At 42.1% G+C, this 27,447-nt stretch overlaps 2 protein-coding genes across 4 annotated transcripts in view; one reads left to right on the top strand and one right to left on the bottom strand.

The window, feature by feature from the left end:
• The window catches only part of RPAP2 (RNA polymerase II associated protein 2), a 53,504-nt gene extending 53,149 nt beyond the window's left edge, over positions 1 to 355 (bottom strand). For all 3 annotated transcript variants that reach the window (XR_013840028.1, XM_079981410.1, XM_079981409.1), the window contains exon 1: positions 225 to 355. Coding sequence is in view for 2 of the 3 variants with exons in the window: in XM_079981410.1 (XP_079837536.1) it covers positions 225 to 279 (55 nt within the window). In the remaining variant the exon portion in view is untranslated. The remainder of the gene's footprint in view (positions 1 to 224) is intronic.
• GLMN (glomulin, FKBP associated protein) lies at positions 265 to 27,410 on the top strand. The gene is made up of 19 exons (XM_079981421.1): positions 265 to 407; positions 1,944 to 2,004; positions 2,908 to 3,033; positions 4,796 to 4,915; positions 6,213 to 6,321; positions 9,513 to 9,759; positions 10,766 to 10,868; positions 11,958 to 12,145; positions 13,336 to 13,389; positions 13,904 to 13,934; positions 16,025 to 16,114; positions 17,703 to 17,744; positions 17,836 to 17,909; positions 18,091 to 18,175; positions 19,008 to 19,117; positions 21,023 to 21,086; positions 26,247 to 26,370; positions 26,810 to 26,892; positions 27,021 to 27,410. Exons 2-19 carry the CDS (start codon positions 1,966 to 1,968, stop codon positions 27,135 to 27,137), a joined length of 1,806 nt encoding a protein of 601 aa, XP_079837547.1. The 5' UTR covers positions 265 to 407; positions 1,944 to 1,965; the 3' UTR covers positions 27,138 to 27,410.
• The last annotated feature ends 37 nt before the right edge of the window (positions 27,411 to 27,447 follow it).

The following is a 27,447-nucleotide window of genomic DNA, read 5'->3' as shown; positions in this document are numbered from 1 at the left end:
GTCTGGCGGTGTGTGTGTGGCATGGGGGGCATTTTGTCCTCTCACTCCCGACGCCTTCAATCTCTCCCCCCCCCCCGCAATTCTTTCGCCTCGCGGTCACCCCTCCAGTTACGCCGGTTGGTTCGTCCCTCCCCGTTCGCTACACACGCACAGGAAGCGGGGAGGAACGGCCCACGGAAGGAAAACGGGGGTGCGCGCGTGCAGCGCCGTCGTCTCCCGTTTACCTGCGCGATGGCGGCTCCTAGCCTGGGCGGCGCTCCGCGGCTTCTCCTCCGCCATCGCCGCCTCTGAGCTCTCAACCGCTGAGGCGCTGTCGGGTGAGGCGGCGCTTCTGCTGCTGCTGCTGCTGCCGGCGGCCGCCTTCGCCACAAGGCCTAGTGGAGGTTGCGGCGAGGCTGCTTCTTCGGGTAAGCGGAGTCGTCTTAGTTCATGGTGGGCTGACAATTAAAAAAGAAAAAAGGGATAGAGAGAAGGAGCAGTGGTGACTCGTTTCTCTCCGTTTGTAGCAGAGCTTCCCAAAGTTGGGTCTTCCAGCGGGGCGGTGTTTTTTTGGACTACATTTCCCATCATTCCTGGCTACTGGCCCTGCTAGTTAGGGACGATGGGAGTTGTAGTCCAGAAACCCAAGTTTGGGAAACCCTGGTTTGTAAGCAACTGAACTCCCAGCTTTTTCACTTTAACCGTTGGGGTATCTTTTCTTTTTTTTTTTAAAACTGCTTCAAATGAAACATAAAAGGACCCCTCTCACATTTCTCTCTTCTTCTTTTTAATTGCATAAAAATAAAAAGGGGTGTGGATATGCCACAGCAGCACTCAGCAGAACTGTAATAATATGCTCCATAGGCTGCAGTAAGCCTGAGGGGTGCCCCATTTAATTCGGATTAAAAGGGCTTGAAAAGCTTCCCTTATAAGTAGGAGAGCAATGGATGTTGAGGCTGCCTTCCCACCTCCATTTGCCAGGACAAATGGGAATCTATTTGAGTCTATCTGGAGAGCACCAGATTTGTGAGAGGCTGCTTTGGGATGAATTCATTATGATGTAAGCTTTCACGGACTTCTGTCCACTTCATCAGACGCATCTTCGAGACGTCATAGTGAAGGGGATTGAAGGGCATAAAAAGTACAGATTACAGCATTTGGGTTAGCGCTAGGACCTATGAGGATCAGTATAGTGACCCTTTACAGCAGCAGTGATGATATAACAGCCTAGGTGACAGTTCTTGGTTAATGAACATCTGCAGTGGGGAAGGAAGCTATTGTCTCTATTCAGGCCCAAATAAATAAAGCTGAACTTGCTGAATTGATTAATTTACTTTGGGACCTGCCGCCGCTTGGGCTCCCAGGCAGTGGTGCTGTTGCAGCTTCCAAGGTCGCTCAATCGCTCACCGGTGGGCCCAAAAATCGTAATGAAGGCATAGCCTGCCACAACATAAATCCGCAAGCTAATTGGTTCTGTGGCCATTAACAGTGTTGCTGTCTGGTAAATAAATGTGTGACATGTATTGCCAAGCAGTCCTAGTGATGGGTGGGAGAGCCACCCTAGTCTGCCCTGCTGGGGCACATCAGCCCTAAGAAGTATCCCAAAATGCCTGGAGAACTGGACATGGAAAGCCAATGTAGTTCTCCTGCAGATGTTGCTGACTAAAACTCCCATCATCCCATGGCATTGGCCAGTGTTGACTGCAACTGTCGGGAATCCCAATAACTGGAGGACATCACACTGACTCCTCCTGGTGTAGGCAATACAGAGGTACAAGGGTCTGATTCGATAATAGGCAGCACCCTACCTTTGCTGACTTACTTAGTAGTTTTCTAGCTAGTCTGTCCATAACTTTCTGTTGGAGAATGTCAGCAGGAGGGAAAAGGAAAAGAAAGACATTCAACCAGTTCTGATTTAGTTTAAAGTGAGTCTCATTCAAGTCTGTCTTTTTAATTTGTTATAGAGTCCTTGAAGATCAGGAAATAATGGCTGAAGATGAACTTCGAGACATCATACAAAGATGTGTAAGTGATTGTTTTGCTTGTGAAACTTATACCAAGTGGCAAAACCTACTGATCTAATTGTTTTTACATTCCCCTGTGAGGAAATTTCTGGGGGCCGCAAGCCAGTGCAAGATGGGTTTATGCATTAGGTAATACCCAACCACACAAAACTCAGAGGTTTCTGTGGACATACCCTCACCTTCGCATCTGTTTAGGCAAACAAGAGGCATTGTCATAGTTCAAGGGCACATCCAGCCAGGCAAAAGCATTCAAGGAGGGTGTGATCTGTTGCTAGTGAGAGTGTGGCTTGGGGAGAATCCTGAGAGGCCAGGATGACCCGATGTTGTCTCTGGGCTTGAGTTTCTTCATCCTTACTCTACAGGTAACACAGTACAACATTAATTGATCATCCACTCTGTTCTTCTGTTTGGGGACTGTTGCTACTACCCTCCATTTGCCTAGCAAAAACAAAAAGACTTTGTGTCTAAATCTTATCAATAGGCAGTAGTTTGGAGACAATAATTCTAAAAGACCGTGCTTTTGGGGGAAATACAAAGGACCATATTCAATTCATTCATTCCACTAGGGAGAGCTTGTACAAGGATGCCTGCTACTGCAGGATTTTCCCCTCCTCTCCTGCTACTGTGTCCTCCCCAAATATTCTGGGTTGGGAACCCAGAACCCCAAAGGAGAAAAGGGGAGATTGTTCTGTCAGCACGAGCATTTTGGGCTGCTTGAGGGAACAATCTCCTTAGCACTGCATTGAATACAACCCTAAGTCTCTGAACTTGCTGTCAGCTTTCTTCTGTATGTGACTAAAGAATCTTTTTCGGCTTAATAAGGAATCAGTATTGCATTGTGAAGGTAAAGTGTTGTGCATTTTAATTGCATATTGTGAATTACAATGGGAAACATGTGTTCTAGCAAATTCTGGAAGAAGAGGATTTCAAAGGGGAAGACTTCAACCTTTTTCAAGTTGCGGGACAGAAGTGCTTTGAAGAAGGATATGTCGCTGATGTACTGGAAGTTGTTCAAAATGAGAAAAACAAGGTGAGTTTAAAATACATGTTTGTGTCATAACTACTAAAACCAGCTGGAGGTAACTGTACAGATTTTGGCCACGCGCACATTGCTGGGGCAATAACATTCAGTTGCATTTCTTGGGAACATCCAGACTCACTCCCTTTTGCCAGCAAGGCAAGGGAGCCTTATTAAAACGGTTGGAATGAAAGGAATTGACCCCTATGACTGACTGGGCTTCCACCCTGTGGCCTGACAGTTTATAAACTTAGGATGTCATGGGAATTTTCCACACATGCCTGTGTTCTGAAATGTCACTGAGCCAGACCCGGTGTCCAAAGACCATATGACCTTCAGGGCAAGATAGTAGGATAAACTTCATCATGGCATCCCTGGCTTGTCTGTTTTTTTGTGATGCTTCTGGGAGGCTAATCCACACCACTCTTCTAAAATGTGCTGCTCCTCCCTCACTGGACTACGGGGCCTGCCTTTTTCCTTTCCTCCAGTTAGGCGATAGATTGATCACTCTGTGGCATCCACCCCTCTTGCATTGCTTTGTTTTGGGACTGGTCTCTCTCTTGGGAGGAAGGTTTCTGTTTTTGAATTGCACCAAAACAAAAACTAAAAGGAGATTACAGCAAGGAAGCATTCTTCTGGCCTTTCCTGGATCTTGGCTTGGGTCCCATAGGTATAAGGAAACAGCAGACACTGAACTTCATTTGTTAGGGGGAACACCAGATTCCTCTGAACCCTCATAAAGAAGTCGCAGTTGGTTTGGCTGCAGCACAGTTAGCAGGTTCTCTCTACACTTTCCTCTTAATTGCAGGGCAAGTAATATTTGTATTTTCCCAGTCTTGCTCTAATATAGATCTCCCAAGGCAGGAGAGCTACTCCTTTGCATATAACCTTTTCATAGAATCATAGAATTGAGGAGTTGGAAGGGACCCTGAGCATCATCTTGTCCAGTTCCCTGCAATGCAGGAATATGCAGCTGTCCCATACAGGGGTCAAATCTGCAATCTGGGCATTTCCAGAACTACAGTGTAACTCCTTTCTGGTACAGTGGTGCCTCGCAAGACGAAAAGAATCCGTTCTGCGATTCTCTTCGTCTAGCGATATTTTCGTCTTGCGAAGCAAGCCCATTGACAGTTTAGCGGATTAGCGCTATTAGCGGTCTAGCGGCTTTTAGCGATCAGCTGAGAAGCGGCTTATCAGCGGATCAGCTAATAAGCGGCTTAGCGGCTTAGGAAAAGGGCGAAAAAAGCGAAAAAAAACCCGCGGGAACTCGCAAGACATTTTCGTCTTGCGAAGCAACCCCATAGGGAAATTCGTTTTGCGAAGCGCCTCCAAAACGGAAAACCCTTTCGTCTAGCGGGTTTTCCGTCTTGCGAGGCGTTCGTCTTGCGGGGCACCACTGTACTTTCATCTCTTCCATAGCAAGTCAGTGTATTCAAAGACTCCATCTCAACAGTTCCTCATTAGACAATTCCCCATCTTTAGTCTCTTCCTACTATCTCTGTAACTAAGTAAATGGTGAAGGCAACCTGTGGGTGGACTTTTGTCTCTATGCAGAAATATCTTCTTTGTATTTTTCAGTAGTGATGTTTCAAGCTGCAAAGCTGCTATTGTGCCCAATGCTGGCATGTTCTCGGCAAACCATTATTTAGCTATACATAAATATTACAATTGCAGCTGCAGGGTGTTTATTACTGGCTTTCTTAAGCAAAGCACACAATGCACATTTTGTTGTTGTCATATATAAATTGCCTTTTGGAACATTTCCCCCCTATAGGTTATTGTCAAAAGCATGGGCTGGAATCTTGTTGGTCCTTTAATCAGGCGCCTGGTGAAGTATAAGCAAGATGAAGTTGAGAGAGAACACTGCCTGAAAATATTAGATAAGTTGATGGAGGTAAATCACAGCATCTATCCTTCTAGCTGCCTCGGGACTCTTCTAAAGAATATTTTAGCTTTCCTCTTCACTGATTGATGGGTTTGGGAGACATTCTTAGGATCTGAGCTCCTTGAGGGAGTAATGTTTGTGTGTGGAAGTGTGTGAGGATAGGGAGAATGTTGGTCCTTCAGTGGAGAAAGAAAGAGTTTACAGTCGTACCTTGGCTCCCGAAGACCTTGGGAGTCGAACATTTCGGCTCCCGAACAATTGAAAACCAGAAGTGAGTGTTCCGGTTTTCAAACGTTCTTTTGGAAGCCGAATATCCGACAGGGCTTCCACGGCTTCCAATTGGCTGCAGGAGCTTCTTACAGCCAATCAGAAGCCACGCTTTGCAAGTTGAACGTTTTGGAAGTTGAACGGACTCTGTTCGACTTCCAAGGTACGACTGTACTTAAATGGGTGACAAGTGACCAGGTGGATTGGGTTAGTTAAATCTGCATAAGTGAGGCTGGAATTCTAGATTGTATCACTTGAGACTGTGACCCAGTTTGCATGTAATGCTAAGCCAAACCATGGTTTAGTGCAACTGCACAAGTTCACAAGGGAGGAGATTGCAGCCACTCTGTTCCTCCATGGTTTGGCTTAGTTTTGGGGTTGTCAGTATGTGGTGTACACAGACAGTAGTGCAACCAGCTGTGCTTTCTATGGTGCCAACAAAAGGTCTCTGTAAATATCCCCTAAAAATGCACGAGAGACTGTTTGCTGCCCTTCTCATTTCCTGTTTGCACTGACTCGGCCTCACACTGAACATGCCGCCTTAAACATTTCATTGAGTGCATGGATTGGATGCCCACCGTTTTGTGATCCTGCCTCTTTCTCTGCTGCTTTGGATGTGGCAGCTGTTTTGTGTTATGCCGTACCCCCATGGCAACCATTTTGTGACTGGTGCCCACTGCATTTTCTCAAAATCCCAGACGTAGCCACTGACTCAAAAAAACCTTGGCAGCCCCTTGCTTAGTGTGCCTTTCAAACTGGACTTGTAGAGGAGGTTGCCTTGGCTAAGGTTTTCCAGCACGTGCGTGGATAATTTTAGATCTCTTATGCAAGCATATGCAGATTTAATGACTGAACAACCGAAAACTCTTTAATTTTGAATTTTATGGGTTTTTAAGAATAGGGTAGATGTCATTTATTATTGTATAAGATGCACTGGTTTGCCGTATGCTTGTCGTTGTAAAAATGGTGGCTTGTTATCAAACAATGTCAAAAATAAACATTACGAGCAACATATCCCTGGCTTTTTCCTTTCTTGCAGCTGTGCAGTCCCAAAGAGCTTGTCCTGGGTTTCTTGGAACAGATTGAACAAGCCTCCGGGGAATATAGGTCTCAAACTATTTTGCTTTTACTGAAGCCTTTGCAGGAAGGTAATGAGCATTTATTTTCTGGATACTGGACAGAAGAGAGGGTGGTGGAGCACCTTGCCAGTTAAGAGATCTTGTTCAGTTGTGACTTTTTAAGGGACAGCATCCTAAGTGATGGTGGTATAATTATTGTTTACTAGTACTTCTATATTATCTCTACATGATATTTATGCCTTTTAATTCTATCTATCTAATATTTTTATTAAATTTTCAACAAAAACAACAAAAATAAAAAACAAACAACAAACACAACAGCAACCAGTATCAGATTCATAAAATGAATGCCGTGACTCCCCCTTCCCTGTTCCTTTAATTTTCTTTTCAACTGCATATCATTTCTATTCCAAATTGTTTTCGTCTACCTCAAATTTCCTATACTATTTTTTAAAATTACAAGTGTTCTTAAAATCCTGCCAATGTATTAACCTGTTAACAATACTTTTGCAAATACATGATAAACATTTCCCATTCTTTTTAAAATTTCTTGTCATCTTGATTTCTGAGCTTTCCAGTTAATTTCGCCAATTCAGCGTAGTCCATTAACTTGGTTTGCCAGTCTTCGTTGGTCGGGACTGCTTCCTCTTTCCATCTTTGGTATCCCTTTTAATTCTGCCCTCTAAGCAGCATACATGTTTGCAGTGAGTCTGTGGCAAGCTGTGCAGGCGGCGAATGAAGACCAGAAGAACGTGTGTTGGGTTAAAATTAGGCCACAATAGGTTTGATGTAGTCCTTGGGTGTGTATTCAGTGGTCAACCAGCCTGCCTACTGGTTGATTGGCACCCAGGGTTGACCAACATAATGGTTCCCACATAGTGCAGCTCACTTTGGGCAGACCCTGTTTGGAGATTGACACTGTGGCTTATTAACCCCTGAGTTGGGCTTCTAGACAGGAAGAGCTATTCTCCCATCCCCACTAAGGATCCAGCCCCATGCCCCTTCCACCAAACACTTGTGGCAATTGCTATGAAGCAGGCAACACCTAGCCAATCCCTGGCCCTGAGTGCAGTAACTGACAGGTGTCCGTAGCAATTTGTTGTTGTTGTTGTTTAGTCGTTTAGTTGTGTCCAACTCTTCGTGACCCCATGGACCAGAGCATGCCAGGCACTCCTGCCTTCCACTGCCTCCTGCAGTTTGGTCAAACTCATGCTGGTAGCTTCGAGAACACTGTCCAACCATCTCGTCCTCTGTCGTCCCCTTCTCCTTCTGCCCTCAATCTTTCCCAACATCAGGGTCTTTTCCAGGGAGTCTTCTCTTCTCAGGTGGCCAAAGTATTGGAGCCTCAGCTTCACAATCTGTCCTAGTGAGCACTCAGGGCTGATTTCCTTCAGAATGGAGAGGTTTGATCTTCTTGCAGTCCATGGGACTCTCAAGAGTCTCCTCCAGCACCATAATTCAAAAGCATCAATTCTTCGGCGATCAGCCTTCTTTATGGTCCAGCTCTCAGTTCCATACATCACTACTGGGAAAACCATAGCTTTAACTATACGGACCTTTGTTGGCAAGGTGATGTCTCTGCTTTTTAGGATGCTGTCTAGGTTTGTCATTGCTTTTCTCCCAAGAAGCAGGCATCTTTTAATTTCGTGACTGCTGTCTGTAGCAATTAGCAAGGTCTAAAGCAGGCTTCCTCAACCTCGGCCGTCCAGATGTTTTGAGACTACAATTCCCATCATCCCTGACCACTGGTCCTGCTAGCTAGGGATCATGGGAGTTGTAGGCCAAAAAACATCTGGAGGGCCGAGGTTGAGGAAGCCTGGTCTAAAGAGTGAGCTGAACTACTCCATGAGGACAGCCAAAAACCACAGCCAAGATGAGAGGGAATGTTAAAGCAAAACTCTGCCGTTGAGTCTCTCTCTCCTTTAGATCCCTGGAGCGGACCTGTGAAGCTGAAGTCTTCACCCAGGTTTGCTCCTGAGCTCTGCCCACCCTACAGAAGCCTAGCTTTTGCTGATTGGCTACTTGGTCTCTCAGGCATACCAGCTTTCCCATCATGCACCAGAAATGCCAGCTGCTTTCACTGCCACCACCAAATGCCACTCCCAGCGATGTACTGGAATGAAGATTCTCTCTCTCTCCTTTTTTTTATCCTTGCAACAACCCTGAGCAACAATTTATCTCCTCCATCCCAATCACCACCCTGTGGGTGGAAATACTGTCTTGGATCGGACGATGCAGCTGCACAAGTAGGAACATCTCTGCTTCCACTGAGGAGAGTCCATGATCTTTACTATTTCACTAATCCAGAAGCATTGGGTGTCGTTCCAGAGGGTCCCTGCAGCTGCTTTTGGGTGATGGTGGACCCAACAAGGGGTTACAGCAGGAAGCACAGAATGAGGAAGCTCTTCTATTCTGCCCATTCCTGGTTGCTGGGTTCCTCCACTATTAACCCTTTCCTTCCTATTGAAGGAAAGCTGAGGGTGACTGAGATAAGAACCTGCCCAAGATTACCCTGAGAATCCAGAGCAAAATTAGTTTAGCATGGGGTTTGTGTTTGTGTCTGCTGTTCCAAAAGAGAAGTTAAAAAATACAGTGTGCACATTAAAGCCCATAATAACTTGGTTACCAACCTATGGGCTTCCTATCTAACATTGTTAATTTTCAGTGGGAAAGGATATGATTGAAAAACCAGCTACGTACAGTCATACCTCGGAAGCCAAACGCCTTGGCACTCGAATGTTTTGGCTCCTGAACGCCGCAAACCCAGAAGTGAGCCGGTTTGTGAATGTTCTTTGGGAACCCGAACGTCCGGCGTGGCTTCCGCGGCTTCCGATGGGTTGCAGGAGATTCCTGCAGCCAATCGGAATCTGCGCCTTGGTTTCTGAATGTTTTGGAAGTTGAATGGATTTCTGGGACGGATTCTGTTTGGCTTCCAAGGTACGACTGTATATTCCAGTCCTAAAGTAAATTTAACTTTATTGCATTGCATTATATAACTTGAAAGGGAGAGGTGTTGGCTTTTCTTGTACCATGTTCCAATGTGAATGGTATTAAAGCTTCTGAGCTCCATAGAACACCTCAGGGAGAAGGTGAATGTCCATTTCTGAATGAGACCTTGATGAAGCTTAGAATCAACAGCTGGTGTCGATTCAACAACCCCATTTTACTCAGTTCCTTCTTGGATGGAAAAAAATGTATATCTAATTATTACAGCGTAAACCTTGTAACGAGCATTTTGGAATTGTTTTTCTTTGTTTTAGTGCTTCTGAAACTCCAGAATAAGAAAGCCTATTCGGTGGGGTTGTCATTGTCTACCATTTTGAACCAGATTTCGCTTCTGCCAGTACCTTACACAAAGCAACAACTACAAGAAGACAAGCATGGGCTTTGCCAGTGTTGTAATGCTTTAACACCTTTTGTGAATCCTTTTGTGGAGGAGGTTGTTAAACACATGGAGACCTCATCAGGTGAAGATTACAAAGAACTGAAGGAGGAATTGCTAAAATAGTAAGTACCCCCCCCCCACACACATAACTTTTGCTTAAAGTGGTTTTTATAATAAAGCATGATGCTATGTGTTTGCCAGCAGACAAACATGTTTGAGCATTGGGCTGATAAGCAAAGTAAGAAATATACCGCCAAAACACAGGCTGCTTGCTTGTCTTTACGTGAGGGACTTCCTGGGCTTATATACCCTGCCTTCTTTCCTTCAGGTTCTAAGTGACAAAGCTTATTTTTTTAAAAAAATAAATTCAGTATTTCAACTAAAGTAAAGGTAAAGGTACCCCTGCCCGTACGGGCCAGTCTTGACAGACTCTGGGGTTGTGCGCCCATCTCACTTAAGAGGCCAGGGGCCAGCGCTGTCCGGAGACACTTCCGGGTCACGTGGCCAGCGTGACATCGCTGCTCTGGCGAGCCAGAGCCGCACACGGAAACGCCGTTTACCTTCCCGCTGGTAAGCGGTCCCTATTTATCTACTTGCACCCGGAGGTGCTTTCGAACTGCTAGGTTGGCAGGCGCTGGGACCGAGCAGCGGGAGCGCACCCCGCCGCAGGGATTCGAACCGCCGACCTTTCGATCGGCAAGCCCTAGGCGCTGAGGCTTTAACCCACAGCGCCACCTGCGTCCCAGTATTTCAACTATTTCAAAGTAATAGAGCAGAATCCATTGATAAGTTGCAGGGCATTAAAAAAAAAAACCAAGAAAAAAGCCCACAAGTTGTGGACTTCAGTTTTTTCTTAGGTCCCTCACATTTCTCTTTCCCGGCACCCCAAACCAGCAAAGAAGCTACAGGGCTTGTATATCCTGCCTTTCTTCCTTCAGGTTCTAAGTGACAAGGCTTGTTTTTTTACAAAATAAATTCAGTATTTCAACTATTTCTTGGCATTGTGCCAGTTCCTAAATTCCAAGGTGTGTTCTTTCTTCCCTTCAATTTCAATTTCCGTTACCGATGCCTTTTCTAGTGGTTATCATGGATGCTTCCTGTAACGTGCTTGGACACTTTGGTTTACAGTTGCCTGAAAAGCTTGAAATATCCCCTTCTAATGGCAGAGCTGGATCAATTGCCTGAAGATCCTCCCCAGTATTCCCTAAGGCAGTTTGCTGCAGACATACTAGTAAGTGCACCTTGAGTGTTTATTTGGTAGTGGTGTTTTTTGCCATTTTTAATACTTGTGAAATAACAGACTTCCTCCTCCCATTTTCAGGATTCACAGATCGATTCTCTAAGGTGTGGGGGGAGGGGGACCTCAGGCTGCACATGCTTGTATATTTGGCTTTTTCTAACGTAACAGTGAACCAAAATAGAGCTTGTAATTTGGTAGTTTGAACAGGTGGTCACATAGCTAATTTAAACCTGTATTCTATTATAGCTATTTACATATATTGAGTCAAGGATATTTTAGGTTGCCACTATTGTTGGTGTTTATTATATGCAAATGCAACTTTCTATATATATATATATATATATATATATATATATATATATATCCTCAAAGTGTTTTAAAAGGATATAAAAATATTACTGCAAAGAGAAGGTTGCATGTAACGCCCTCTCGTCAGATGTCAAGGAGATGAATAACTATATACAACTTTTAGAAGACATCTGAAGGCATCCCTGTATCAGGTGGTTTTTAATGTTTGATTTTTAATATTTTTATATGTGTTGGGAGCTGCCCAGAGTAGCTGGAGCAACCCAGCCCGATGGCTGGGGTATAAATAATAAAATTATTATTATTATAACAAAAAGTAAAAGCTAAAAACTTTTCTAAGGAGAAGTTTAGATTACTCCTGTTTTGTGGAACACCATCCCTGTTGAATTATGACAGGCACCCACTATTTCAGCCTTTTTAAAAACAACTAAAGACATGCTTTGCTTTGACAAGCTTTTTCATCAGGGTGGAGTATTTTTTTAAAAATAGGGTGCTGCCATGTTTGTTTGTTGTGTTGTCTTTGTGGGAGAGTTAAGTATTATACGTACGTGTGTGTGTTTGTGTGTGTTTATTGTGTGATTGCAAATCACCTTGTGACTTATGTTAAAGGTGATTGATAAATTAATGAAATATAATATTAATGAAATTTAAATACAAAAACACGTTTATGCAAAAAAAAAGAAACTATTTATTTCCTATCATTTTGATGTCTCTTGCTCATTGTATATATCTCCAGGCATGGAAAACAGCAAGTCCTCTTCTTTTTTTCAATAGGGCATTTTGCTGGATATTAGAGAATTGCTCCCAAAGATATTCTCTTGGGATAGATGCAAATATGAATGCTGGGATGAGGACATACTGGAAATGGACAAAGAGCAATCAGCAGAGTCTTTGGCATGTCTGTCTTATATGGTGTTTGTTCAGGACTGCTTTGGTATTGATTGCCTTCCAGTCGTCTTCAAGTAAGTACTTTAATAAGAGAGGCATTGGAGGCTTGTGTCAGGGACTGTGCTGAGGAGGGCTGCACTGAGGAGGAATGGTGGGAGCCACCCCCTCCCCCTGATCCTGAATCTTCCCAGGAACAGGAGGACAGCGTAGATTTGGAACACTGGTTTGCAGAAGGGCCTAGTTCAGAAGGCAGAAGTTGGGAAATACTGGATGGGGAATAGCTAGAAGAAGAAGAAACTGTGGGAGAGAGAAGGGTAATAGATTCACAGTCGTTGGACAGCATTCCTCCACTGCCCTCCCCAAAGTCGAGAAGAGCTCAGAAAGTCTCAGAACAGAAAGCGCAGAGGGCACAAGCTCAGATTATAAGACGTAAGAGTGGTGTAGGTTAATAGGGACAGAAGGGGGAGTAAGCCTTAATTGGGAGCACCGCCATTTCTAGGGAGACATGTTCTTATGTCTCTCACTGTGATTATTAAAGAATCTAATTGGTAAGATGTTTATTTCATTTGATCATCTTATTTACTGCCACGGGGGAGGAAGCTGATTCCCCAAAGCCTGACAGCTTGTAATCTGGGTGACCCCACAAAGCTTAACAAAAGGTGGTTTTCTGTTGTAGTTGAAATTTAGGGCTTATCCACAGCTCCCTTCTCGGTGCTCTCTCCAGGCACAGTCCTTGCTTTATAGCTCCATGTTTTGAGCGCCCTTTTATTTTTGCTCTGGAACTTTCCCCATGAAAACCTGCTCTTTAGCGATCAGTCGGAGCAAACGCCAATCTGTGGGAAACCAGAATTAACATTTGCTGTGATTGAGAACTAGAGAGCAGATTTTCACAGGGAAAACTCTGGGCAAAAATAAAATAAAATGCTCAGACAAAGGGTTTTTTAAGCACAGGCCTGTGCCTGGAAAAAAGCATGACAAAAGGTAAGTGCAGACAAGCCCTTAGTTACATATTTATATAACAGTGGGCAGGCAAGTTAATAAAAATAAATTGTGGGATAGCATCTGTTGTGAACTTATTCATATGGCTTGCTTGAGGTATGTTGTCACTTGCACTGATAGGCTACAACAACACCTGTTTTAAGCATAACAACATCTGCAGGGCGATAGGTTCTCCACACATGGTTTAACATAGAATGGATGTTACTTTCTTGCCTAGATTTTGTGTATCTTGTAGGTTATACTTATGAATTACTCTTTATTGTAGCCCATCATACATTCTGCAGTGCAACATGGTGCATGTTGGAGTTCTGTTGAAAAGGTAAGCTATCCGTCCGTTTTCTCTTTTGTTTCTGTTTTTATCAGCCTGTTCATGAAAGGGAACGATGCTTTAAGAAAAAATACAGTTAAAGAAGCTTAAACCAAAAAAATCATGCTGAAGCAGCTTTGTGCCTTTTGAAAATGTAGTAGCTGTGACAGTGAAGGCTTGAGCCTACCAAAATTGGTACCTAAACTCCAGCTTCAAAGGATAATGCTGTTGCTTTAACCTAAGCAGATCTGTCCTTCCAAGAGTGGCAACCGTCACAGCAGTAGATTGCAACTGGAGTGAGAAATTGTAGCAAAAGTTGGCGCAGGATCTGACCTACAGGAGTACCATGTGACTTAGGCAGGATTGTTTGCATAACCCAGGCACCTACAAAATAGTTGCTTAGGAAGGAGCTCTGAGGCTAATATGTTGGAAACAGAGCACATCTTGGCAGTTAAGAGAAAGGGCAAAGAAAGATGGATTTTTAACTGGCATTTTTTAACTGATAAGTGTTTTAATTTTTTTGCAGGACAGAAGAATCTATTTTATCAAAAGGACTTGTAAGTGCAGTGTTTATATACATGCTACCATTCCCTGTGCTTTCAAAAAGCATAAACTCAGTCTCGCTGGCTATTGTTGTCATGTTGGTTTGTGTAAATTAATGGAGGTGTCCTTTTTTTTTGGCCCAAGGACCACATTCACCCTTGGCCAACCTGTGGCGGCTTGGGTACCAACGGAAGGTGTAGCCACCCTGCATACACTCTGGCCTATGGGAGCACACAGCCCCACCACCTGATCCATGCAGGTCAGCTGAGAGGAAGGAGTGCCCCCTGCCTGCTTATCAAATGAACAATCTGATTACAGCTGAGGGAACAATCTGCATCTGTGCACTCCATCACTGTCTAATAATAAAATATGTTTTTGCTGTTTCTGGCAAAAAAGAGACATTGGGAGGGAGGAGAGATAATTGCTGTGGATTGCTGATTAGGCCCCCAAACTTGGGGGTTAGCCACCCCTGTTTTAAATGATGAGATGGATGAGAGTTTGCGGCCTTCATTATATGTCCACCTCGGAGTAAGTCTCCCTGAACTCGGTGTGACTTGTTTCTTTATACAGAAATAGGATTGGCCGGCATCACTCTTGATTCCACATATAGCTTTATTGGCATTCATTTCAGCTGCATGCGTTTCCATGGAGTTTACTTCTAAGCAGGTATCTTTACGGCTGCAGCATGACTTGCCCCTAAGCATGCTTTTATCCGTAGCATGTGCACTTGCACAAAGTTTAAATGCCTGCCATGGCAATTGGAGAGGCATAAACTGGACGTGCTTTAAGCCAGATTGCCATTGGTTGGTCCCTAGCCCAGTATTGTCTATACTCTGGATGACTAGCTGTGGCTCTTCGCAGCCTGAAGCAGAGGGCTCTCTCATCTTCTACCTGATACTTTTAACTGCAAGCGCCAGGGATTGAACTTGGGCCCTTCTGCATTCAAAGCACATCTCCTCCTCCTCCTGAGCTGCAGTCCCTCCTGGCCTAATCCATTAAACACTGTTGCTAAGCAACCAGGCCCTATTAATTTGAATGTAGTTTGCTGAGGAGTTGCACCCACTGCAGCTGAAAATAAATGGAGGCACGCTTGACGGATTGTGCTGTGTTTTTGCTGGTGTTTTTAAAGCACTGTCAAAAGCCCTGGTGACACTTAATTCAGGCCTTCATGTAGAGTCTGAAAACATGGCTACCTTGAAACACTCAGTCTAAGCATATTTGCTCGGAATGGATAAAGCCTGTTCTATTGAATCTGCAAATTCCCAACATCCGGTCAGGCACGACTAAGGCTGTGTACATCCCGTATATTTAAAGCACATGACTCCCCTGTGGCCCAAATCCTGGAGTCTGTAGTTTGTTAAGAGTACTTAGGGATTGTATTTCTGTGTGGGGTGAACTACAGTTCCCCAGATTCTTGGAAGGAAGCCATGTGCTTTAAATGTATGTTGTGTATGTAGCCTTAAAAACAGAACCCAGGATAGGGCTACAGTGAAGAAAAGGTAGGTCTATTAAACTAGAAGAGGCTTGATTCCCAGGGTCATCAGGAAGCAGGTTTAGCCACTACCCCAGTGATGCCTCCTGAACACACCTTTCCCCCATTCACTTCAGAGGGCTCAATAAGAATGTGGCATGCGGAAGGCAAACCCTGATAGGATGCCTGCTGACCGGGATCCTACTAATCTTGTGTATGGAGAATCGTGGCATTTCACAAAGGTCCTTGTGCGTTCTAAGTATTGCCTCCTAACTTCCACCCCATCTGCCATAGTGGCGACCATTTAGCTAACTGAAAACGAAAGTGGCTCCCAATTCAATGTGGGACTTGCATTCCAGTTAAATGTAGGACTTCTAAAGTACTCGTTCGTTCAGTACTTTAAAGTCCTGCCTTCATGTGTCACCCCAAAAAAGGTACATTCGCCTCCATCCGTTGGTTCAGTTGCACAGAAAAGGCTACGATGCTTACATGTGCAGTTCTTTAACGCTCATAGTGGTTGCTCTGTTCTGCCTGGTTTTCTGTTCTATCAGTTGGGAAATGTTCTTTTTGCGCAAATGAGATTAATACCCATGGTCCTTCAAAATCAATATACTGTATTAACTTAATTTGTAGGCGCTATTGGAGAACTGTCTACTGAGGCTGGAAGATAATAGCCTTTTGCTTGAGTATTTGGAGTTCAAAGGCTTCATTACAACACCTCAGGTAATATGATGGAAACCATAGACTTTTAATTACACATGCTACACTTTCTAATGTGTTATTTCCCAAGTGCTTTGAAAAGAATATAAGCTTTAATTATTTACCCAGTGTTTTAATATGACTAATACAAAAAGGCTTCAGATGCGGCTAACTAAACAGGCTGATACAAACAAACATTTAAAACCTTCAATCTGAGGCTTAAAGCTTTCAGCATACATTCTTTTTAAGATTTTTTTTTTTCATTTACTGGGATGTGCTCCTTGTAGATATTTTTAGAGCAAAAAATGAATCTTTGCCTTCACCTACGTTAAATAGTCCTGTAGAGAATTGGTAAATGGCAAAGTGAAGTGAAGTCTATCCTAAAATTTCATAGAACTTTGGAGACATGGCTATCAAATTCAGTACATGAATGTTTCAAGTTAGAATAGCAGTGTAAGCCCTTTCTCCATTTTCAAAGGGAGCAGCAAAATGCAGTGAAATGAGTACATTGAAATATACCCCACCCCACCCTCCCACGATATATAAGGGTCTGGTGACTTCTGTTTCAGTGTATCTGAAGAAGTGTGCATGCACATGAAAGCTTATACCAGAACAAACTTAGTTGGTCTATAAGATGGTACTGGGCAATTTTTTAATTTTTTTATTTCGACTGCGTCAGACCAACACTGCTACTTACCTGAATCGGAATGAAAGTTTGTGAACACTTTCAGAACCTCATCCTATATTTTAAATGCAAAGCCAAGCTTTTGCTCCTGCATTCCCCCCCCCCCCCCAAATCCAAAATACATCCTAATGTGATATCTGAAGCGCAGCCTCTTGAACACTTCCCTTACTAGTTGGTGTTCTGGTTATGAGTATTTTTGAAACTTCCAGCCAAATCCTTTGAATCTTTACGAAGTCCCACTGACCACAGTAGAACATGACTCTCTAGTAAGTGTGAACGTAGGATGGCAGCTTGAAGCATATAGGAGCAGAAGAACAAAATGTTGTAAGAGGAGGAGCCACCCAGATAGTTGCAGCTGGTTTTCCCACCTTTAAGTGTGCAAAGTGAAGTGAAGAGCACAAGATGGTTCTTTTGTTGGTCAAAATGAGGACATGAATAGGATTTCCCCAGAACTATGACGTGAGAAGGCTCCAGCAGGAATATAGAAACATTGTGAGCATAACTTGATTCTCTTTCGCATGTATGCAGACTGCACAAAGTGCTCACTTAAGTAGATTATATTACATGGAGAATCAACCAGTTAATGGACTTCTTTTCTTCTCGCTATAATCTTGTGGCTGTCTTGGACATAATACGGTATCTTGAGTTGATGCATCTCTGTCACTCTCTCCTTAATCCACTTCTCTCTGCCTTTATTGCAGCTAGTACACTTACAAGATCGCTTACTGCCCTGACCCCTCCAAAATGTGTATGTGCAGTATTGTGGCTTAAGGACGGAGTTACAGCTTTACTGCTCTATTGCCTTTATTTTTGTGAGTTGCAAGTTAGTTCTTTTTAAACAGCATGTTAAATTTGTTTTCGCTCTTAGTGGGGTTGTGTTTCTGAATTTCCATTTTATAATTTGTGTTTTTCCTTTTTTAACGGCAGGATTTGGTAAAGGTCATGACGCTGTGCCCTTTTGAACATCTGGTACGTAACTGGGTGTCATGTGGTTTTAGAAGTGTTGCATCTGAAGTGCAGTTTTCCTGATCCCCTCCTTGCTACGTCTGCTTCCATTTAGAGAAAGAAGAGTTTAAAGATTTTACAATTGTATATAGAGAAGTTTGAAGAAGAGGGGAAATTCACATTGTTCAGGTATGTCTGTTCTCAGATTACCCGCCCGCCCCCCAAAAAATAATCAGGCAATTTAGAGTTCCAATAACTATTAATTTATTTTACCATAAATTGGCCTTTTTTATTGCAGTCTTTTATTCTCTAGTTGTGTTGCAATATGGTTTAGGGCATAATATTTCCTTTTCTATCTTTTGTGTCGCAGATGTTTGTTGAAGACAAGTAACCATTCTGGGGTTGAAGGATTCATCATTCAGAATATTAAAAATCAAATTGATTTATCCTTACAGGTAAGGAAGGTTACTGAAGATAAGAAAGTGGAAAAAATATACACCTGTGTATTAGGGTGGGGATTCAAAGTGGTCCATGGATACATACTGTTGATGGTAGTTTTTGTAAAAACAGAGAAAACAGTACTTGAAAATCATAGAAAGGGCCTTTTTCATGTAGCACAACTATCAGTGCATTTATAAAGTGCATTTATCTCTTTTCTTGCTGAGGCATTCCCACTTATTACCACATCTTTGTGGTAGAGTTAAGAGGACATTTTAAAATGTGACACCTCTTTAAAAATCCAAAACCTTGCAAAGCTGTATGATTCATGTAGCTTAAACACGTTCATAGAAATGTAAGCAACACTTTATTCTAATTATTATTATACTATTTGGGTTTAGTGGTCATTGGTGGTGTATTGGAACAATTCTCATCTTGAACCTGTTTTAAATACTAAGGATCAATCTTAAAGGGGAAGGAATTAAATAATAATGCAATGTTGTGGAAAGACTGTGTCATCGTTCACCCATAATGCTGACTCAAACCATAGCCTTGCATGAGTGAACAAGCAAACAGGCTTCCAGAGAGCAGATCACTGCCACTTTGCACCTTCCCAGTCATTCTGTTGCAAATGAGCTAAGCCTTACCTGTTTGACTTAGCCTTACCTGCAATCTGGGTCTATTTTAGGCAAGAGTAAGAAGCAATAATATATGGTTGCTCATATCATGCAACTGGAATACAAAGTTAGTAGTTTCTTTTCTGGAACTTGCTCATCTGTAATATTGATACAGCTCCTGGCTGCACAAAGAACATATCAACTGTTTCCTATTCTGTATGTTGCTTTTCAGAGTAAAACAGGAAGTAAGTTTTTTACTGGACTCCAGTTGGCCTCACTGTTAGACATAATACTGTCACTTCCTGAAGGTGCTGAAACTGATCTCCTTCAGAACTCAGACAGGTGAGATATAAAAAGGATAATTGCAAAAGTATTTTTGCTGAGCCCCCCCCCCCAGCTGCTTTCGGTGCAGCTTTTAAAACAAAGTTGGCAGTTAACATTGTTAACAAGTTTACTAACACTTAGCTTATTTTGCCAGAGCTTTCTGCACTAAGATCTACAGGTGATCAGAAGCACATCAGACTAGAATTGCAATTTTGGGGGAGAATAATCTTTGAGTCTTTTGCTTTTGACTTTCAGTAATTAAGACCATGTTCCTGACTATAAGTATTAAAATGTGAATCAGATTTCATCTTGTCTTTTAGTGGGCTTTAAAGAGCATTGAACTTGTACCTCTGCTGCAGGAACTCCAAACTGTACCAATGTCCAGCATCTTTATTCATCGAGAATCCCCAGGCAGTCTAAATGGCCATTAGAGGGACTGGACATTTTCTGGAAACTTTCCTCTAAAGGAAACTATAGAACCTTTGTTAATGCAATCGTTTTCTTGGGCTTGGCAGTTCATGGAGCTGAGGATAGATGTACATAAATCTGATTGCCAAGAAAGTAAGCACTCTGTAGCCTCTGGCAAGGAGGACTCTTAGCTGCCTATGTCACTTGCCCTTCAATTTGGAGAAAAGAAACACTAATTGGCAGTTCTCCCCCTGTGTTCGCCCTCCCCCACTTTGAATGGAGACTTGGGGAAGAAAAAGCCTCCATCCTTCATCTCATTTGTGCTTTCTAGAGGACTCAAGGAATTGGTACCAAAGGATAAATGAAAGCCTGGCTATAAGCCAATCTGCTATTGTTGGCTCCTGATCAGAGAGGTATGCTTTAGCTTACAAAGCCTCAGTGGAATCTGGTTTTGAGACGTCACATTTGGAGCTTTCTGATATCAATGGAATGACTAGAAGTGAGGAGAAGTGAAGAGAAGCTGAGCTTGCCTGTAGCATCTTTTGGGCAAGGAATGTGTGAGAGTTGAGAAAGGATTGTTGTAGACGGCAAAGACTTTTCACTTCTACTTAGTGGTCACCACTAGGGTTGATGAGTGGTGGATCACCTGCCTTGCATGCATCACAAGTTCAGTCCCTGGCATATCCAGATAGAGCTGGGAGAGTCTCTTGCCTCGGAAACCCTGTAGAATTGCTGCTGGTCAGTTCAGACAATACTGAGATAGATGGATCAGTGGTCTGATCCTGTATAAGGTGGCTTTCCATGTATCACTGTTTGATTTTTTTGTTTGGATTTTTGATTGCTGAAGAAATTATTTGGAAGGCAAGTTATGTTCTGTATGTGATATTACCACTTCAGATAGTGAGTTTGGAGCATTGGCTCGATTTTCTGTTACTGTACATGCCTAAAGAAAGCCGCCTTCTGTTCATCCCATGACATACAGATACAAAAAGAAGACATGACTATAGTGGGAAAGTGGGCTAGCTATGTAGTTTCAGTGAGACAGGCAATCCAGTAGGATGGTTATTCTGTTGGAAACAAGCAAGATTCAAACTGAATGATTTACCCCCCCCCCCAACAGACAATCAGTATAGTTTATTGGTCAACCAAGAAAGGTTTCAGTTGTTATCTTGTCTGTTTTACTGCTTTTTATACCAGTTGCCTTGGAGGCCCTGGAATATTATATTATACCTGCTAAATTACTTGCCCAGTCTTACTGTAAATTAACACTCCAAAGGAGTTCATTTGGGTATAACTGGCTAATTCCACTTGATAAACTATAAAACTCTGCAAAGGTTTTCCAGGGATTCTCTACAGGAGGGAGGGGAATCTAGCCTGCTCCATTTTTTCTTCATTTTTGCAAGATCTGTTTTGTATTCCAGCATAACCTGTTTCACATTAATTCCTCCAGTGGCATCCTTCTGTGGAAGAAAAATGTAGATGGCAAGGGATTGATTCTATATTTCTAATTTGCAGGATTATGGCATCACTAAACCTGCTGCGATATTTAGTAATTAAGGATAATGAAAATGACAATCAAGTAAGTGATGAATTAAAAAAAATACCCTGCTATGTTGGGGTGTGTGAGACCGTGCATGTGTGTGAGAGAAAGAGATGTGTTAACAATCACTGAAGATTTGTGAAAAAGAATGCAGTTGAAATACTTTTAAACGTGATAAAGCTCTTTTTTCATCTATGTGTACCAGAGCAGAAATTGAATTGCCACATATAAATAATGCTTCCTTGGTTACATAAAAACAAAGTTTTAAATCTCTGAATTTTGCACATTTCCCCAAATATATCTCTACAAGACATTTGGACTTTGAAAGTATTTTTTAAATTTTTAAATATGCTACTTCATTGCAGAGAATTTTTCCATGAATGTTCTATTCCTTCTCAGTATGTAGGGGATAAAATAGCAATGTCAGGGTTTATTCATGAGTCTTTAGACAACTTAGCCTTGAAGCATTTATTCTTTAATTTTCCACCGGGATGAAGCTCCTTCATTTTCTATCCTTTTCTGCAGCTCCGTCCTCTAAACAGGTCAACCGTACAACAGGGCACTTGAACTGAATTTCAGCTTGACAGTTGATTTAAGCCAGCTCTGACAATAGCAGGAGTGATGGGTTTATTTGAATAAAATATGTATTTACGTCCATCTTAAACACTCCATGATGAATACCAATTTTCTTAACAGGAGAGACTGCTAATCATCTTAAGATTTCTTCTCTTCCACCCCCACAGTACCGTAATATGAAAGTGCACCCTAGTATCTTCTATTCTGAGTGCTTAGCATGCCTCTTATTATATAAGATGTGAAGTCTCAGCTTGTTGTGTCAAGGCGATGAGTAGGCTGAATATAGCATTGCAAGCAAAGCTCTTGAAATCAGTAAGAAAAAGAGAGAGCAGGAGAGCCAGATAACAGCAATATAATTGCTGCTGTAAACATGCTTTACTGAACTGTTGTCTTTAGCTAAATTCAGTTCTGCCAGAGGGCAAATAGCTCAGCATCTTGAAGGCAGCCCAGTTTGGAGGGTTCTATTCTGATCTGGCAAATAATTTTATGCCTCTCTAGCAGAAGCAAAGCTTCACCTCCATTTTCTGAGTGTATTTAATACCGTTGCCCTGTTCACTGAAATCTGTTTTTGAAGACCGTGCACCCCAGCTTTATATAAATAGTTAACTTGCTAATCATGTAAACTACCTTACATATCATTTTTTATTAACAAATATTAGTTTGAAGTTAGGGTGCATCAATCAAGCACACAACCTGATCTGGATCAGTATTAAAACCTACTGATTTTAGTGGATTTTGATTATTTGAGGGGTTGTGCATGACGAGGTTCCATTGAAATCTGAGATATAAGTGCATTGTTGGGTGAATATGTTCCCTTTTATTTCAGTGTCATTTAGGTCATTTAGGTACACCTAATTTTGGATTATTCCCATTTTACTGTTTCTGAAATTGCAGTTTAGTGTGTATAACTAGTAAGTGACTTTCCTGTATCCAGTTTGGAATTAATGCATTTCAAAGTTGTTTAATTAAGACAATGTGTGTTAGACATCTCAAATTTTTAATCGCTTTTGTGAATCACTTGGAAATTGGGAGTCTACCATCGTCAGGAGATCTTGCCAATGCCTTATACTGAACAAGAGTGGCAGGGTTAAATGCTTTTATTTCCCATGGTGTCAAGGGTACAGTGGGGCATAGAATCTAACTCCCTCCTGATCGAGGTAAGATTTTCCCTGCCCCAGTAATACAGACACTCCCATTCAGCCTTTGAAGAGTGGAGGCTGCAGGAAGTATATGTGGCACATTCAGAACATCTGGGTACCACTAGAACTGTAGTTTATGGGAATAGTCAAGCTTTTTCGACTCCGGTGTCTGAGAGAGGAACTCCAATTCCTGTCTTCCTATCTGTACACACTAAAGTTAAGAGTAAGGTTGAAATATTCAGGTTTCCTTGGGAAGGGCTTGAGCAAAGAGTCAAAGGATATCTTAAAACTATAATTGTATTAGCAATAGAGGGTTTCCTACTGAGCACTTTACGGGAAATGTCTGTTCTTCAGCCACCAAAGCAGAAACAACCTGAAGGTGAGGAACAGTGAATAAAATACCTTTTGAGCTACAGCTTAGTATGGAGTAGACTGGGGCAATCTTACCCATGAAGCTTATTAGTTAAAACTTGTCAGTTAAAACTTTATTTTGAATTTCAGTGATTTTTACCACTGTGTACCTTTCTCTACATGATTATTTTTTACTGTGTATTTGGCATTTACATTGTCACAAAAGGCACAGCCGCACTAATCAGCCCATTTCTCTGCCCATCTCTGGCCTTAACACATCCTACAACATTGAGTATTCATAGTGCTGCTCTAGCTTAACATTCAACGGTTGTAGCACTTTCAAGTGAAATGGCTTATGATTGATATGGTGGTTTTTGCATGCTCATATCCCTATCCAGCTGCTGCATCTTGATGGATAAATGGACTGAGATAATCAAAGGAGCAATTTAGATTTAAATATTGCCACAGGCTCAGCATCAGATTTGTTTCCTAATGCTCTTGAGTGCGCACCATTTAGCTGAGGTTCATTGCCACTTAAAAAAAGCCAATGTAGCTTTAGTTTTCTGGCTGCTTCAACCCTAGGTGGACCAAAAAACACCAATAAGTTCTGTGTCAGTAGGGGAGCAAATACATTGTTAACCAGGAATTGGCATGTTAAACACTGAGCAAAAAAAGAAACTTGCATCTTTGGGCTGCTATATATTGTACAGCAGCATAGATCCTCTAAATGGAACAGGCATGATAAGTAAACCATCATGCACACTTCTACTCGTCCATAATAACTATTCTTTGATACAGCTTTGAATACCACACAAGTTTTTTGCTTACAAAATAATATATTGCACTTTGATTACAATAAATAAACTGGAGAAGAGAATTTCTGTACATCTCTGAATACAAGAAAAACCTGTTTTCTGAATTGCCTAGAGAGGAGGGGAACTCTTTGACAGCCTTAGATCAGTATTTTCATTTGATTGCCAGTCGCAAGAGTATTTTAAAAAACAACTCTCAAGGGTTTAAATTGTAGCAAGTCAGAAGTAAAACCTATTTTTCCTAATCTCAGCCAAGAAGAAAGCTAGCCCAAAGTTTAGAATCTGTGAAGCTTATTTCATGGTCCTTACACAATTGGTAGCCAAACAGCCAGATTCAGTGATTGCCCACAAGGTGTGTGACTTTGAAATATCTGTCACACCGCAACATGTTGCTAGTGGGGCAGTACTGGGCAGGATGAGAGACAAGTTATAGAGACCTTTTCCATAGGACACCCTAGCAAAGATAACATTGAAGCCTCATTTACAAGTATGCCAAGTGCTGCAGTTAGAAGGCTGGAGAGGCTACATGGATTTAGCAGATTGCAATATAGGTCAGCATTACAGGATACTTCTTAAACTCCTTTCCTTCCTTAGACCAGCAGATTATGAGAGACTTCCGGGTTGGCGTCATCGCCAAATGGCGGACTCCCTCCGAGCTCCGGAGGGAGCCTGCTCGGCAGGGGCTGGGTTCTACCGCGCCGGCGACGCGGGGACCCTCAAAAACCATGGGCGCTGAAACCCATGGGCATGGTGACTCGGCGGGCACCATTTGCGTCCCCCCCGACCCGCGAAGGAGCCTTTTTAAAGGCTGCGGAGCGGGTGACGGGGGGGTGGTGCTGTGAGTCCTCCGCTTCCCCTGCCGAGCGAAGCCGCATGCCATTCGACGGAGAGCGCTGACTTCTTCCATTGAAAATTTGGACTTTAAAAGAATAACCAGTGAGTAATTGGAACTTGGATTAAAAAAGGGGAAAAATTCTTTTTAAATTCGGAGCGAGCGGGGGAGGTGCAAAAAGGAAGTCAGCCTCCCCCCCTGTTGTAGAGTAGCTAAAGCAAAGGATTTGACAACTAAGATCGAGTGCAACCTTTTTTTTGATAAAATTATTAACTTCGCGATGGAAAATTATAAGACTGTGCTGGAGGAGAAAAGTGGAATGTGAATTAAAAGGCAACACACACACCCCCGGAAACCCCGAGAGCGATCTGTAAGAGCGCCGGGAGATGAGAAATAGAGGTTTTGAGAGCTGTCAAAGTGGAAGAACAAAAAGAGAACTTTGTTACGAGGACTTTGCTGGTCACATTTGTTACAAATTGGATATAAATTGTTTAAAACAAGGAATAATAAGTTACTTTGACTGTTGGGTGTGATCGGGAAGGAAACTGAGTTACTATAATCCCTCTAGAGGAGCTGTGGGCCACTACAAGTATTGTTGGCATCGAATTTGAATAGGACTTTTTATCTCCTGGGAAACTGCAGAAATGGAACACTATTTTGTCTACAGAGGTCTACACACTAAAGGAGACAATAGATTTATCTATTGAAGAATGGAAGGGACTTGACGTAATGTTTTGTTCCTGAATAACAAAGCCTCTGCAGAGGAATTAGAAGCTTTTTGGAATTAGAACATTTGTGCAGGAGAGCGGGGAAAAAAAAAAGAGGAGGAGAGAGAACAATAAGAACAACAAGAATAACAAGAACTGGACAAAGTCGGAAGATAGACTCCTTCCAAGATTGGACATGTGAAATCAAAGATGACCAAAAGATGGCAAAGACTAATAAAAAGACGGCAAAGCGGACTGGTGAAGGACTGTGGTTTAGATGTGGGAGCTCCAGGATGACAGTAGATATTGACGGACATTGGGAACACAACCGGGAAAGGGGGGAGGGAAATTTGGAATCCAAAGGGTGTTAAATTACATTTTATTCTTTTTTCTATTTTTCTGTTTATTTTAATCTGTATTGCATATTAAAGAGGGGAACTCGTGGAAGGGAACAGGTCGATTTTAGGGGATGGGTAAATATTTTTTAAATTGGGCCAATGATAATAATTTTAAAATTTGGGGTAAGAATTTGTTGAATCTATTTGAAAGAATTGGAATACAAGAGGGGGAGGGGAGGGGAAGTCCTGGAAGGATGCCAATGAAAATAAGGTTTTAAATTTGGATGTTTTTCTTTTTCTGTTATATTTGAAAATCTTTAATAAATATTATTTAAAAAAAAAATAGACCAGCAGATTATGTGCCTGAAGAAAACACTCTGTTAGCCTTGTGGCTCTTGCTGAAACATTACAAATTGACCCCCCCCCCCTTCTTTCTTTCCTAAGACCTGTGTGTGGACAGAACTTTGCAAAATTGAAAGAAATTTCCTGAAGCCCTTGCACACTGGACTTAATATGTCAAGAGCACATTATGAAGCAGAAATAAAGAATAAAAAAGAGAACAAAAGAGGTTAGTTGACTTCATTATTTGTGTGTGTATCTAAGGTTTAGAAATTGTGTGCAAATAGATCGAAGCAGGAAAGGCAGACTGCATTTTAGACAAAAGACTATAGAGATTAAAAGAGATAAAAGCTGACATATTTGTCATGATTTTTGTGTGAGACTGCAGTCCTGTACCATCTGTCCTGGCAGCATTTCATCAAGGCTTTAGGCAGAGATCTTTCCCTGAGATCTTTAAATGAAAATGAAAGGACTGAGACCAAGATGCTCTGATGGCCAAACCTGTACTCTGCCATTGGAAAGTAGTTATTTTTGGTCACAAAGATCAGAAATCTGTGGCTCTTTAAAAAATAAAAGTTCAGAATTGATTTTGCCATATGATGCGAGTTTGTCTAGTTTTGCCTATCAAGTAGACACACACTTATTCTTGTGTGAATCTCATGTTATAGAATCTCATGTTTCCAAGAAGATTTGCTCTTTAACAGTAGCTGGAGAAAAGATGCCCCACATGACAACTGAAATGGAGCTTCAGGTGAGTGGTCTAGTTTTGGAGAAGCTGTTAAAATGTCGGAAGGTGGGCTTTAGGTTTCTTTTGTATTCAAAGTGAATACAAACTGGTAAATATGCAATAAATAACATTAGTTTTCTCTAATATTTCAGGTTCTCCACTCGGCTCTTTACACGTTTGATTTGATAGAGAGTGTTCTTGCCAGGGTAGAAGAACTCATTGAAACCAAAACAACTGCTGCAGCTGAAGAAACTACTAGGATCAAGTGATGCTTTCTGCCTCCCTTATCCCAATAGTGTTTCACATTGTGCACTCTGTTTCTAATTCTGTCATTATGACTTTACTTGAAAAGATAAAAATACCAACCTTTTAAGTATACATCAAGTCATCATTATATAGCTGCTGGAAAAGAAGGTCCAAGAATACTTTTTCTGCACCTTCAGATTTGAATGGAATTGTTAAACCTGACTGGTATTTTTACAAAATACGTGTAGAAGTGTGTCTTAGCATTCATTAAAAATGCCCGGCCAAGATCAGTGAAAGGAAGCCTCCGGCAATGTTTTTTTTTTTGGCAGAACT

Source organism: Podarcis cretensis, assembly GCF_951804945.1.
Source record: "Podarcis cretensis genome assembly, chromosome: 6".
In the NCBI taxonomy this organism is placed as follows: Eukaryota; Metazoa; Chordata; class Lepidosauria; order Squamata; family Lacertidae; genus Podarcis; species Podarcis cretensis.
This window is presented reverse-complemented; position numbering and strand designations above follow the sequence as displayed.

Coding starts and splice junctions, on each gene's coding strand:
- GLMN (XM_079981421.1), top strand. CDS start 1,966: ATGGCTGAAGATGAACTTCGAGACATCATACAAAGATGT. Junction 12,146..13,335: donor TGCCTTCCAGTCGTCTTCAA/GTAAGTACTTTA, acceptor TCTTTATTGTAG/CCCATCATACATTCTGCAGT. Junction 17,745..17,835: donor TGTGCCCTTTTGAACATCTG/GTACGTAACTGG, acceptor GCTTCCATTTAG/AGAAAGAAGAGTTTAAAGAT.